The sequence below is a fragment of the Rana temporaria genome, chromosome 3 (assembly GCF_905171775.1).
Source record: "Rana temporaria chromosome 3, aRanTem1.1, whole genome shotgun sequence".
Classification (NCBI taxonomy): domain Eukaryota; kingdom Metazoa; phylum Chordata; class Amphibia; order Anura; family Ranidae; genus Rana; species Rana temporaria.
Genome location: NC_053491.1, coordinates 147,999 through 162,500, shown reverse-complemented (window position 1 = coordinate 162,500; position 14,502 = coordinate 147,999). Strand labels below are relative to the sequence as shown.

Here is a 14,502-nt window from a genome sequence, read left to right as displayed (position 1 = left end):
ACTGGGCCATTCTAACACATGGATAGGCTTTGATGTAAACCATTCCATTGTAGCTCTGGCTGTACTTTAGGGTCGGTGTCCTGCTGGAAGGTGAACCCCCTCCCCCCCGGTCTCGAGTCTTTTTCTTCTAAGATTGTCCTGTATTTGTCTCCATCCATCTTCCCATCAAGTCTGACCAGCTTCCCTGTCCCTGCTGAAGAAAATAATCCCCACCACATGATGCTGCCACCACCATGTTTCACGGTGGGGATGGCGTGTTCAGGGTGATGGGCAGTGTTAGTTTTCCCCATACATAGCAAAAAAGTAGAATTTAGGTGTCTTGTGACCAGAGCACCTTCTCCCACATATTTGCTGTGTCCCCTCCCCCACATGTTTGCTGTGTCCCCCTCCCCCACATGTTTGCTGTGTCCCCCTCCCCCACATGTTTGCTGTGTCCCCTCCCCCACATGTTTGCTGTGTCCCCCTCCCCCACATGTTTGCTGTGTCCCCCTCCCCCACATGTTTGCTGTGTCCCCTCCCCCACATGTTTGCTGTGTCCCCCTCCCCCACATGTTTGCTGTGTCCCCTCCCCCACATGTTTGCTGTGTCCCCTCCCCCACATGTTTGCTGTGTCCCCTCCCCCACATGTTTGCTGTGTCCCCTCCCCCACATGTTTGCTGTGTCCCCTCCCCCACATGTTTGCTGTGTCCCCTCCCCCACATGTTTGCTGTGTCCCCCTCCCCCACATGTTTGCTGTGTCCCCCTCCCCCACATGTCTTTCTTCTTGTCACTCTTCCATAAAGGGCAGATTTGTGGAGAGACCACTAATAGTTGTCCTGTGGACAGATTCTCCCCCCTGAGCTGTGCAGCTCCTGTGCAGCTCCTCCAGAGTTACCATGGGGCCTCTTGGCTGCTTCTCTGATGAATGCTCTCCTTGCCCGGCCCGGTCAGTTTAGGTGGACGGCCATGCCTTGGTAGGTTTGCGGTTGTGCCATACTCTTCCCATTTTCCGATGATGGATTGAACAGAAGCTCCGTGAGATCTTCAAAGCTTGGGAGATTTCTTTATAACCTCCCCCTGCTTTATACTTCTCCACAACTTTATCCCCGACCTGTCTGGTGTGTTCCTCGGCCTTCATGATGCTGTTTGTTCACTAAAGTTCTCCAACAAACCTCTGAGGGCTTCACAGAACAGCTGTATTTATACTGAGATTACATGACACACAGGTGGACTCTATTTACTAATTAGGAGACTTCTGAAGGTGATTGGTTCCTCTAGATTTTAGTTATCAGAGTAAAGGGGGCGGAATACAAATGCCCCTCCCCCACACTTTTCACAGATTTATTTGTATCATTTTCCTTCCACTTCACAATTATGTGACACTTTGTGTCTCTCACATAAAATCCCAATAAATACATTTATGTTTCTACTTGTAACAAAATGGGGGAATTTCAAGGGATATGAATACTTTTTCCTGTCTCTGTATATAGAGGGGTATGAATACTTTTTCAAGACCCTGTAACCTTCCAGGTATCCGCTGACAGTGACCTATGACCCCCCTAATATTCTGCCTGTAATCCTATGATGGAAATGGGGGCGTCGCCCTCCCTGACTACAATATAGTGACATGGAAGGATAATCCTGTGCCGTGACTCCTCCCCCTGCTATTAGTAGCCACTCCCCAGTATATATAGAACGGGTCGGACAGGTGCATTGTGGGAGGTCCCTGGTCGGTGTGGGAGGTCCCTGGTCGGTGTGGGGGAGGTCCCTGGTCGGTGTGGGGGAGGTCCCTGGTCGGTGTGGGGGAGGTCCCTGGTCGGTGTGGGGGAGGTCCCTGGTCGGTGTGGGGGAGGTCCCTGGTCGGAGAGGTGCATTGTGGGAGGTCTCTGGTTGGTGTGGGAGGTCTCTGGTTGGTGTGGGAGGTCTCTGGTTGGTGTGGGAGGTCTCTGGTTGGTGTGGGAGGTCTCTGGTTGGTGTGGGAGGTCTCTGGTTGGTGTGGGAGGTCTCTGGTTGGTGTGGGAGGTCTCTGGTTGGTGTGGGAGGTCTCTGGTTGGTGTGGGAGGTCTCTGGTTGGTGTGGGAGGTCTCTGGTTGGTGTGGGAGGTCTCTGGTCGGTGTGGAAGGTCCCTGGTCGGTGTGGGAGGTCCCTGGTCGGTGTGGGAGGTCCCTGGTCGGAGAGGTGCATTGTGGGAGGTCTCTGGTCGGTGTGGGAGGTCCCTGGTCGGAGAGGTGCATTGTGGGAGGTCCCTGGTCGGTGTGGGAGGTCCCTGGTCGGTGTGGGGGAGGTCCCTGGTCGGTGTGGGGGAGGTCCCTGGTCGGTGTGGGGGAGGTCCCTGGTCGGAGAGGTGCATTGTGGGAGGTCTCTGGTTGGTGTGGGAGGTCTCTGGTTGGTGTGGGAGGTCTCTGGTTGGTGTGGGAGGTCTCTGGTTGGTGTGGGAGGTGTCTGGAGAGATTTGGGATGTCCCTGGTCGGTGTGGAAGGTCCCTGGTCGGTGTGGGAGGTCCCTGGTCGGTGTGGGAGGTCCCTGGTCGGAGAGGTGCATTGTGGGAGGTCTCTGGTCGGTGTGGGAGGTCCCTGGTCGGTGGGGGAGGTCCCTGGTCGGTGTGGGGGAGGTCCCTGGTCGGTGTGGGGGAGGTCCCTGGTCGGTGTGGGGGAGGTCCCTGGTCGGTGTGGGGGAGGTCCCTGGTCGGAGAGGTGCATTGTGGGAGGTCTCTGGTTGGTGTGGGAGGTCTCTGGTTGGTGTGGGAGGTCTCTGGTTGGTGTGGGAGGTCTCTGGTTGGTGTGGGAGGTCTCTGGTTGGTGTGGAAGGTCCCTGGTTGGTGTGGGAGGTCTCTGGTCGGAGAGGTGCATTGTGGGAGGTCTCTGGTCGGTGTGGGAGGTCCCTGGTCGGTGTGGGAGGTCCCTGGTCGGAGAGGTGCATTGTGGGAGGTCTCTGGTTGGTGTGGGAGGTCCCTGGTTGGTGTGGGAGGTGTCTGGAAAGATTTGGGATGTCCCTGGTCGGTGTGGAAGGTCCCTGGTCGGTGTGGGAGGTCCCTGGTCGGTGTGGGAGGTCCCTGGTCGGAGAGGTGCAGTGTGGGAGGTCCCTGGTCGGTGTGGGAGGTCCCTGGTCGGAGAGGTGCATTGTGGGAGGTCTCTGGTTGGTGTGGGAGGTCCCTGGTTGGTGTGGGAGGTGTCTGGAGAGATTTGGGAGGTCCCTGGTCGGTGTGGAAGGTCCCTGGTTGGTGTGGGAGGTGTCTGGAGAGATTTGGGAGGTCTCTGGTCGGTGTGGAAGGTCCCTGGTTGGTGTGGGAGGTCTCTGGCTGGTGTGGGAGGTCCCTGGTCGGAGAGGTGCACTGTGGGAGGTGTCTGGAGAGATTTGGGAGGTGTCTGGTTGGTGTGGGAGGTCCCTGGTCGGAGAGGGAGGTCCCTGGTCGGAGAGGTGCATTGAGGGAGGTCCCTGGTCAGTGTGGGAGGTCCCTGGTCGGAGAGGTGCATTGTGGGAGGTCTCTGGTTGGTGTGGGAGGTCTCTGGTCGGAGAGGTGCATTGTGGGAGGTCCCTGGTCGGTGTGGGAGGTCCCTGGTCGGAGAGGTGCATTGTGGGAGGTGTCTGGTTGGTGTGGGAGGTGTCTGGAGAGATTTGGTTTGTCCCTGGTCGGTGTGGGAGGTCTCTGGTCGGTGTGGAAGGTCCCTGGTCGGAGAGGTGCATTGTGGGAGGTCCCTGGTTGGTGTGGGAGGTCCCTGGTTGGTGTGGGAGGTCCCTGGTTGGTGTGGGAGGTCCCTGGTCGGAGAGGGGCATTGTGGGAGGTCCCTGGTCGGTGTGGGAGGTGTCTGGAGAGATTTGGGAGGTCCCTGGTCGGAGTGGGAGGTCCCTGGTCAGAGAGGGGCATTGTGGGAGGTCCCTGGTCGGAGAGGGGCATTGTGGGAGGTCCCTGGTCGGAGAGGGGCATTGTGGGAGGTCCCTGGTTGGTGTGGGAGGTCCCTGGTCGGTGTGGGAGGTCCCTGGTCAGTGTGGGAGGTCCCTGGTCAGTGTGGGAGGTCCCTGGTCGGTGTGGGAGGTCCCTGGTCGGTGTGGGAGGTCCCTGGTCGGTGTGGGAGGTCCCTGGTCGGTGTGGGGGAGGTCCCTGGTCGGTGTGGGAGGTCTCTGGTCGGTGTGGGAGGTCCCTGGTCGGAGAGGTGCATTGTGGGAGGTCCCTGGTCGGTGTGGGAGGTCCCTGGTCGGTGTGGGAGGTCCCTGGTTGGTGTGGGGGAGGTCCCTGGTCGGTGTGGGGGAGGTCCCTGGTCGGTGTGGGGGAGGTCCCTGGTCGGTGTGGGGGAGGTCCCTGGTCGATGTGGGGGAGGTCCCTGGTCGGTGTGGGGGAGGTCCCTGGTCGGAGAGGTGCATTGTGGGAGGTCTCTGGTTGGTGTGGGAGGTCTCTGGTTGGTGTGGGAGGTCTCTGGTTGGTGTGGGAGGTCTCTGGTTGGTGTGGGAGGTCTCTGGTTGGTGTGGGAGGTCTCTGGTTGGTGTGGGAGGTCTCTGGTTGGTGTGGGAGGTCTCTGGTTGGTGTGGGAGGTCTCTGGTTGGTGTGGGAGGTCTCTGGTCGGTGTGGAAGGTCCCTGGTCGGTGTGGGAGGTCCCTGGTCGGAGAGGTGCATTGTGGGAGGTCTCTGGTCGGTGTGGGAGGTCCCTGGTCGGTGTGGGAGGTCCCTGGTCGGAGAGGTGCATTGTGGGAGGTCTCTGGTCGGTGTGGGAGGTCCCTGGTCGGAGAGGTGCATTGTGGGAGGTCCCTGGTCGGTGTGGGGGAGGTCCCTGGTCGGTGTGGGGGAGGTCCCTGGTCGGTGTGGGGGAGGTCCCTGGTCGGTGTGGGGGAGGTCCCTGGTCGGAGAGGTGCATTGTGGGAGGTCTCTGGTTGGTGTGGGAGGTCTCTGGTTGGTGTGGGAGGTCTCTGGTTGGTGTGGGAGGTCTCTGGTTGGTGTGGGAGGTCCCTGGTTGGTGTGGGAGGTGTCTGGAGAGATTTGGGATGTCCCTGGTCGGTGTGGAAGGTCCCTGGTCGGTGTGGGAGGTCCCTGGTCGGTGTGGGAGGTCCCTGGTCGGAGAGGTGCATTGTGGGAGGTCCCTGGTCGGTGTGGGAGGTCCCTGGTCGGTGTGGGAGGTCCCTGGTCGGTGTGGGGGAGGTCCCTGGTCGGTGTGGGGGAGGTCCCTGGTCGGTGTGGGGGAGGTCCCTGGTCGGTGTGGGGGAGGTCCCTGGTCGGAGAGGTGCATTGTGGGAGGTCTCTGGTTGGTGTGGGAGGTCTCTGGTTGGTGTGGGAGGTCTCTGGTTGGTGTGGGAGGTCTCTGGTCGGTGTGGGAGGTCCCTGGTCGGAGAGGTGCATTGTGGGAGGTCTCTGGTCGGTGTGGGAGGTCCCTGGTCGGTGTGGGAGGTCCCTGGTCGGAGAGGTGCATTGTGGGAGGTCTCTGGTTGGTGTGGGAGGTCCCTGGTTGGTGTGGGAGGTGTCTGGAAAGATTTGGGATGTCCCTGGTCGGTGTGGAAGGTCCCTGGTCGGTGTGGGAGGTCCCTGGTCGGTGTGGGAGGTCCCTGGTCGGAGAGGTGCAGTGTGGGAGGTCCCTGGTCGGTGTGGGAGGTCCCTGGTCGGTGTGGGAGGTCCCTGGTCGGAGAGGTGCATTGTGGGAGGTCTCTGGTTGGTGTGGGAGGTCCCTGGTTGGTGTGGGAGGTCTCTGGTTGGTGTGGGAGGTCTCTGGTTGGTGTGGAAGGTCCCTGGTTGGTGTGGGAGGTCTCTGGTCGGTGTGGGAGGTCCCTGGTCGGAGAGGTGCATTGTGGGAGGTCTCTGGTCGGTGTGGGAGGTCCCTGGTCGGTGTGGGAGGTCCCTGGTCGGAGAGGTGCATTGTGGGAGGTCTCTGGTTGGTGTGGGAGGTCCCTGGTTGGTGTGGGAGGTGTCTGGAAAGATTTGGGATGTCCCTGGTCGGTGTGGAAGGTCCCTGGTCGGTGTGGGAGGTCCCTGGTCGGTGTGGGAGGTCCCTGGTCGGAGAGGTGCAGTGTGGGAGGTCCCTGGTCGGTGTGGGAGGTCCCTGGTCGGTGTGGGAGGTCCCTGGTCGGAGAGGTGCATTGTGGGAGGTCTCTGGTTGGTGTGGGAGGTCCCTGGTTGGTGTGGGAGGTGTCTGGAGAGATTTGGGAGGTCTCTGGTCGGTGTGGAAGGTCCCTGGTTGGTGTGGGAGGTCTCTGGCTGGTGTGGGAGGTCCCTGGTCGGAGAGGTGCATTGTGGGAGGTCTCTGGTTGGTGTGGGAGGTCCCTGGTTGGTGTGGGAGGTGTCTGGAAAGATTTGGGATGTCCCTGGTCGGTGTGGAAGGTCCCTGGTCGGTGTGGGAGGTCCCTGGTCGGTGTGGGAGGTCCCTGGTCGGAGAGGTGCAGTGTGGGAGGTCCCTGGTCGGTGTGGGAGGTCCCTGGTCGGTGTGGGAGGTCCCTGGTCGGAGAGGTGCATTGTGGGAGGTCTCTGGTTGGTGTGGGAGGTCCCTGGTTGGTGTGGGAGGTGTCTGGAGAGATTTGGGAGGTCTCTGGTCGGTGTGGAAGGTCCCTGGTTGGTGTGGGAGGTCTCTGGCTGGTGTGGGAGGTCCCTGGTCGGAGAGGTGCACTGTGGGAGGTGTCTGGAGAGATTTGGGAGGTGTCTGGTTGGTGTGGGAGGTCCCTGGTCGGAGAGGGAGGTCCCTGGTCGGAGAGGTGCATTGAGGGAGGTCCCTGGTCAGTGTGGGAGGTCCCTGGTCGGAGAGGTGCATTGTGGGAGGTCTCTGGTTGGTGTGGGAGGTCCCTGGTCGGAGAGGTGCATTGAGGGAGGTCCCTGGTCAGTGTGGGAGGTCCCTGGTCGGAGAGGTGCATTGTGGGAGGTCTCTGGTTGGTGTGGGAGGTCCCTGGTCGGAGAGGTGCATTGAGGGAGGTCCCTGGTCAGTGTGGGAGGTCCCTGGTCGGAGAGGTGCACTGTGGGAGGTGTCTGGAGAGATTTGGGAGGTGTCTGGTTGGTGTGGGAGGTCTCTGGTTGGTGTGGGAGGTCTCTGGTCGGAGAGGTGCATTGTGGGAGGTCCCTGGTCGGTGTGGGAGGTCCCTGGTCGGAGAGGTGCATTGTGGGAGGTGTCTGGTTGGTGTGGGAGGTGTCTGGAGAGATTTGGTTTGTCCCTGGTCGGTGTGGGAGGTCCCTGGTCGGTGTGGGAGGTCCCTGGTCGGTGTGGGAGGTCCCTGGTCGGTGTGGGAGGTCCCTGGTTGGTGTGGGAGGTCCCTGGTTGGTGTGAACTGTCTGGTAACTGTCATTTTTCCCCCCCAGGAATCCCCAATCTCATTACGGCGGATATGATAAAAGAAGGCGCGGCTGTGATCGATGTCGGAATTAATCGGGTTGAGGATCCAATCACAGGGAAGGCCAGACTTGTGGGGGACGTGGACTTTGAAGGTGAGCGACTTTCTTGTGGAACAGAAGATCTGAACTTCCCACCTCGGGGGGGGGGGGGGGAGAATCTGTCATGGCTCCTCCTCCTTTGTGGGAGATGGGAGGGTCTCCCCATTAGGATCTGTTCTCATTGGTGACCCAGTGGGTGGCCGTTGGGGAACGGGAGCCAATCACCTCCTGATCTGAGGGCTCTCCCTTGTCTGGCCATGGAAGGCAGAAGGTCCGCGGGGGTGTGGTCCTGGGAGTGGTCACCCTGGGGGAGGGGTCCTCGCGGTGTGAAAAGGCACACAGTCCGTCACAAAATTTGCTTTCTTTCTTTCTGCGCCTCCATGGGCGGGGCCTTCTGGCCAAGTCGGGGGAGTTTTTGTCTGAAGCCCCGCCCAGTGCCCACCCACGTTTGTCACTTTGTGTTTCTCACCAATGAAGGGCCCTTGTGCTTTACCCTTCCATCTAGGGGGGGGAGGATGTGTGGCCCTTGGGTTCCTGCTGGCCCCTGGGGGGGGGATGTGTGGCCCTTGGGTTCCTGCTGGCCCCTGGGGGGGGGGGGATGTGTGGCCCTTGGGTTCCTGCTGGCCCCTGGGGGGGGGGGGGTGTGTGGCCCTTGGGTTCCTGCTGGCCCCTGGGGGGGGGGGATGTGTGGCCCTTGGGTTCCTGCTGGCCCCTGGGGGGGGGCGGATGTGTGGCCCTTGGGTTCCTGCTGGCCCCTGGGGGGAGGAGCTCTCCTGACCTAGTATTCGATGGATGGCTTTGGCTGTCCTAGAAGAACGGGGGCTGCCAGACCTTGCACCCTGGTGGGGGGGGAGGGGACAAAGCACACCCTTAAGCCCTCCATATCCCCAGAGAGGTGAAACAAATCTCCCTACAGAAGTGTTACATTTTTATCTGCTGTCTTCAGCTTTATATACTGTTTAGACATGATACAGGAGATGATCAGAGACTGCAGACACAGTACAGGAGATGATCAGAGACTGCAGACATACTACAGGAGATGGTCAGAGACTGCAGACATAGTACAGGAGATGGTCAGAGACTGCAGACATAATACAGGAGATGATCAGAGACTGCAGACATAATACAGGAGATGATCAGAGACTGCAGACATAATACAGGAGATGGTCAGAGACTGCAGACATAGTACAGGAGATGATCAGAGACTGCAGACATGATACAGGAGATGATCAGAGACTGCAGACATAATACAGGAGATGGTCAGAGACTGCAGACATAGTACAGGAGATGATCAGAGACTGCAGACATAGTACAGGAGATGATCAGAGACTGCAGACATAATACAGGAGATGATCAGAGACTGCAGACATGATACAGGAGATGATCAGAGACTGCAGACATAATACAGGAGATGATCAGAGACTGCAGACATGGTACAGGAGATGATCAGAGACTGCAGACACAGTACAGGAGATGATCAGAGACTGCAGACATAATACAGGAGAGGATCAGAGACTGCAGACATGATACAGGAGATGATCAGAGACTGCAGACATAGTACAGGAGATGTTTAGAGACTGCAGACATAATACAGGAGATGATCAGAGACTGCAGACACAGTACAGGAGATGATCAGAGACTGCAGACATGATACAGGAGATGATCAGAGACTGCAGACATAGTACAGGAGATGGTCAGAGACTGCAGACATGATACAGGAGATGATCAGAGACTGCAGACATAATACAGGAGATGATCAGAGACTGCAGACATGATACAGGAGATGGTCAGAGACTGCAGACATAGTACAGGAGATGATCAGAGACTGCAGACATAGTACAGGAGATGATCAGAGACTGCAGATATAATACAGGAGACGGTCAGAGACTGCAGACATAGTACAGGAGATGATCAGAGACTGCAGACATAGTACAGGAGATGATCAGAGACTGCAGACATAATACAGGAGATGATCAGAGACTGCAGACATAGTACAGGAGATGATCAGAGACTGCAGACATAATACAGGAGATGATCAGAGACTGCAGACATAGTACAGGAGATGATCAGAGACTGCAGACATAATACAGGAGATGATCAGAGACTGCAGACATAATACAGGAGATGATCAGAGACTGCAGACATAGTACAGGAGATGATCAGAGACTGCAGACATAGTACAGGAGATGATCAGAGACTGCAGACATGGTACAGGAGATGATCAGAGACTGCAGACATGGTACAGGAGATGGTCAGAGACTGCAGACATAATACAGGAGATGATCAGAGACTGCAGACATAATACAGGAGATGATCAGAGACTGCAGACATAATACAGGAGATGATCAGAGACTGCAGACATAGTACAGGAGATGATCAGAGACTGCAGACATAGTACAGGAGATGATCAGAGACTGCAGACATAATACAGGAGATGGTCAGAGACTGCAGACATAATACAGGAGATGATCAGAGACTGCAGACATGATACAGGAGATGATCAGAGACTGCAGACATAGTACAGGAGATGATCAGAGACTGCAGACATAATACAGGAGATGATCAGAGACTGCAGACATACTACAGGAGATGATCAGAGACTGCAGACATAATACAGGAGATGATCAGAGACTGCAGACATAATACAGGAGATGATCAGAGACTGCAGACATAATACAGGAGATGATCAGAGACTGCAGACATAATACAGGAGATGATCAGAGACTGCAGACATAATACAGGAGATGATCAGAGACTGCAGACATAATACAGGAGATGATCAGAGACTGCAGACATAATACAGGAGATGATCAGAGACTGCAGACATAGTACAGGAGATGGTCAGAGACTGCAGACATAGTACAGGAGATGATCAGAGACTGCAGACATATTACAGGAGATGATCAGAGACTGCAGACATGATACAGGAGATGATCAGAGACTGCAGACATAATACAGGAGATGATCAGAGACTGCAGACACAGTACAGGAGATGATCAGAGACTGCAGACATAATACAGGAGATGATCAGAGACTGCAGACATAATACAGGAGATGATCAGAGACTGCAGACATAATACAGGAGATGATCAGAGACTGCAGACATAATACAGGAGATGGTCAGAGACTGCAGACATAGTACAGGAGATGATCAGAGACTGCAGACATAATACAGGAGATGATCAGAGACTGCAGACATAATACAGGAGATGATCAGAGACTGCAGACATAGTACAGGAGATGATCAGAGACTGCAGACATAGTACAGGAGATGATCAGAGACTGCAGACATAGTACAGGAGATGATCAGAGACTGCAGACATAGTACAGGAGATGATCAGAGACATAATACAGGAGACGGTCAGAGACTGCAGACATAATACAGGAGATGATCAGAGACTGCAGACATAATACAGGAGATGTTTAGAGACTGCAGACATAATACAGGAGATGGTCAGAGACTGCAGACATGATACAGGAGGTGGTCAGAGACTGCAGACATAATACAGGAGATGGTCAGAGACTGCAGACATAATACAGGAGATGTTTAGAGACTGCAGACATAATACAGGAGATGATCAGAGACTGCAGACATAATACAGGAGATGGTCAGAGACTGCAGACATAATACAGGAGATGATCAGAGACTGCAGACATAGTACAGGAGATGATCAGAGACTGCAGACATGATACAGGAGATGATCAGAGACTGCAGACATAGTACAGGAGATGATCAGAGACTGCAGACATAGTACAGGAGATGATCAGAGACTGCAGACATAATACAGGAGATGTTTAGAGACTGCAGACATAATACAGGAGATGATCAGAGACTGCAGACATATTACAGGAGATGATCAGAGACTGCAGACATAGTACAGGAGATGATCAGAGACTGCAGACATAATACAGGAGATGATCAGAGACTGCAGACATAGTACAGGAGATGATCAGAGACTGCAGACATAGTACAGGAGATGATCAGAGACTGCAGACATAATACAGGAGATGATCAGAGACTGCAGACATAATACAGGAGATGATCAGAGACTGCAGACATGGTACAGGAGATGATCAGAGACTGCAGACATGGTACAGGAGATGGTCAGAGACTGCAGACATAATACATGAGATGATCAGAGACTGCAGACATAATACAGGAGATGATCAGAGACTGCAGACATGATACAGGAGATGATCAGAGACTGCAGACATAATACAGGAGATGATCAGAGACTGCAGACATAGTACAGGAGATGATCAGAGACTGCAGACATAGTACAGGAGATGATCAGAGACTGCAGACATAGTACAGGAGATGATCAGAGACTGCAGACATAGTACAGGAGATGATCAGAGACTGCAGACATGGTACAGGAGATGATCAGAGACTGCAGACATAGTACAGGAGATGATCAGAGACTGCAGACATGATACAGGAGATGATCAGAGACTGCAGACATAGTACAGGAGATGATCAGAGACTGCAGACATAGTACAGGGGATGATCAGAGACTGCAGACATAGTACAGGAGATGATCAGAGACTGCAGACATGATACAGGAGATGATCAGAGACTGCAGACATGATACAGGAGATGGTCAGAGACTGCAGACATAATACAGGAGATGATCAGAGACTGCAGACATGATACAGGAGATGATCAGAGACTGCAGACATAATACAGGAGATGGTCAGAGACTGCAGACATGATACAGGAGATGATCAGAGACTGCAGACATAATACAGGAGATGATCAGAGACTGCAGACATAGTACAGGAGATGATCAGAGACTGCAGACATGGTACAGGAGATGATCAGAGACTGCAGACATAGTACAGGAGATGGTCAGAGACTGCAGACATAATACAGGAGATGGTCAGAGACTGCAGACATAGTACAGGAGATGATCAGAGACTGCAGACATAATACAGGAGATGATCAGAGACTGCAGACATAATACAGGAGATGGTCAGAGACTGCAGACATAATACAGGAGATGGTCAGAGACTGCAGACATAGTACAGGAGATGGTCAGAGACTGCAGACATAGTACAGGAGATGATCAGAGACTGCAGACATAGTACAGGAGATGATCAGAGACTGCAGACATAGTACAGGAGATGATCAGAGACTGCAGACATGATACAGGAGATGATCAGAGACTGCAGACATAATACAGGAGATGGTCAGAGACTGCAGACATAATACAGGAGATGATCAGAGACTGCAGACATGATACAGGAGATGATCAGAGACTGCAGACATGATACAGGAGATGGTCAGAGACTGCAGACATGATACAGGAGATGATCAGAGACTGCAGACATGATACAGGAGATGATCAGAGACTGCAGACATAATACAGGAGATGGTCAGAGACTGCAGACATGATACAGGAGATGATCAGAGACTGCAAACATGATACAGGAGATGATCAGAGACTTGTTTTAAAACAGCCCGCTGGAATCCTGCCCGCTCGTCTGTACAGACCTACCGTACATGTCCGAGCGCCCGCCGTCCCTCGCATGCGTGGAAGCATTGAACTGGCAGGGCCGCACACGTCGCCGCATATCGAGTACGCGCGGATTTCTGTATGATGGTGAGTACAGCCACCACACAAATCTCCGGGCAGACATGTACGCTGAAAACGGTCCGGCGGACTGGTTTCATCATACATGTTTGCCCGTGTGTACCCGGCCTAATGAGTCACGTGTCACCGGGGGAGGGAAAATGGCTAATTGGGGCCCAATTTGGAGATTTTTCCCTTAGGGTGTACTCACTTTTGTTGCCAGCGGTTTAGACATTAATGGCTGTGTGTTGAGTTATTTGTTGTACACTCCTCCCCCCTGTGTACACTCCTCCCCCCCTGTGTACACTCCTCCCCCCCTGTGTACACACCCCCCCCCCCCCCCTGTGTACACTCACTATACAACATTGTAGATACAAAGTGTCATTTCTTCAGTGTTGTCACATGGAAAGGTACAAGGGGTGTACTTACTTTTGTCGGATCCTGTATCTGACATATAAAGGTGAATGTTAGTAATGGTGGATCTCTTCTAGGAGTGAAGAAGAAGGCGAGTTTCATCACCCCGGTCCCTGGAGGGGTGGGCCCCATGACGGTCGCCATGCTGATGAAGAACACCATCATTGCTTCCAAGAGGTTGCTGAAGCCGACAGAACAGCCGGTGCTGCAGAACCTTCGGGCCGCCTCCGTCTGAGGCCACGCCCACCATGAACTCTCCACATTCCAGTCCCACCACCATGAACAGGCCGACAATGAAATGCAATATTTGTATTTATTTTAGTGAAGCCGTAGGCTTCCTCAGGGGAGGTATTTATTCAGAGCAGACTGCGGGAGGGGGCGGTGTGCTCCCATAACTCCTCCCATAACTCCTCCCATGCAGACCTCCGTGTGCTGATACCAAAGGTAATCCGGCTCTGTCCTCCATCCAGGATGGGAAGGCGGAGCTCTATGATTGTAGCTCTACGGCGCCCCCCACTGACACGGGATGTTGGGGGTCCCGATGGGGGGAGGCAAGATTGGACATTTTATATAAAGAATTTATCTGTTACACATCTCTTCATATCCGGCCCCCGGCAACGTCATATCCTGGCGGAGCGATCGGCGGAATCAGTGAATATTGCCAAATGCGATCCAATCGCTGAGCACCAGAGATGAGCGATCGGCGAATGCCAAGCTTCGCTCGTGAACCCGCCCCTGGGGGAGATCGGCCAATCAGATTGGTTCGACATCCAAATATATCTATAAATTTATTTTATTTTTTTTACTCCGGCACTTCTCTTCTAAAGAGCAAAATAAAGGCGAGAATGGGACCCGGCGGGGGAGGGGCTGACTTTGTCTCCCGAGAATGGGACCCAGGCGGGGGAGGGGCTGACTTTGTCCCCCGAGAATGGGACCCGACGGGGGAGGGGAGGGGCTGACTTTGTCCCCCGAGAATGGGACTCGGCGGGGGAGGGGCTGACTTTGTCCCCCGAGAATGGGACCCGGCGGAGGAGGGGAGGGGCTGACTTGGCTCATCTCTGGTACTTTTCATGACTCCAGCAGAGGAGAAGGAGCTGTGAGGTGCTGATGATGTCATAGGGTCCCGATGACATCAGACGAGGCTCCAGCTCCTCCCAATCACAGGTGAGGGCTGTCGGGTTTATTTTACAAACTCATCCGATG

At 54.9% G+C, this 14,502-nt stretch overlaps 1 protein-coding gene across 1 annotated transcript in view; it reads left to right on the top strand.

Annotated features, from left to right (window-relative positions):
- MTHFD2 (methylenetetrahydrofolate dehydrogenase (NADP+ dependent) 2, methenyltetrahydrofolate cyclohydrolase) overlaps positions 1-14,104 on the top strand; it is a 41,491-nt gene extending 27,387 nt beyond the window's left edge. Inside the window, exons 7-8 of the mRNA XM_040342171.1 lie at positions 7,241-7,366; positions 13,377-14,104. Of these exons, the coding sequence (XP_040198105.1) occupies positions 7,241-7,366; positions 13,377-13,534 (284 nt within the window). The 3' untranslated portion in view covers positions 13,535-14,104. The remainder of the gene's footprint in view (positions 1-7,240; positions 7,367-13,376) is intronic.
- Positions 14,105-14,502: the final 398 nt, after the last annotated feature.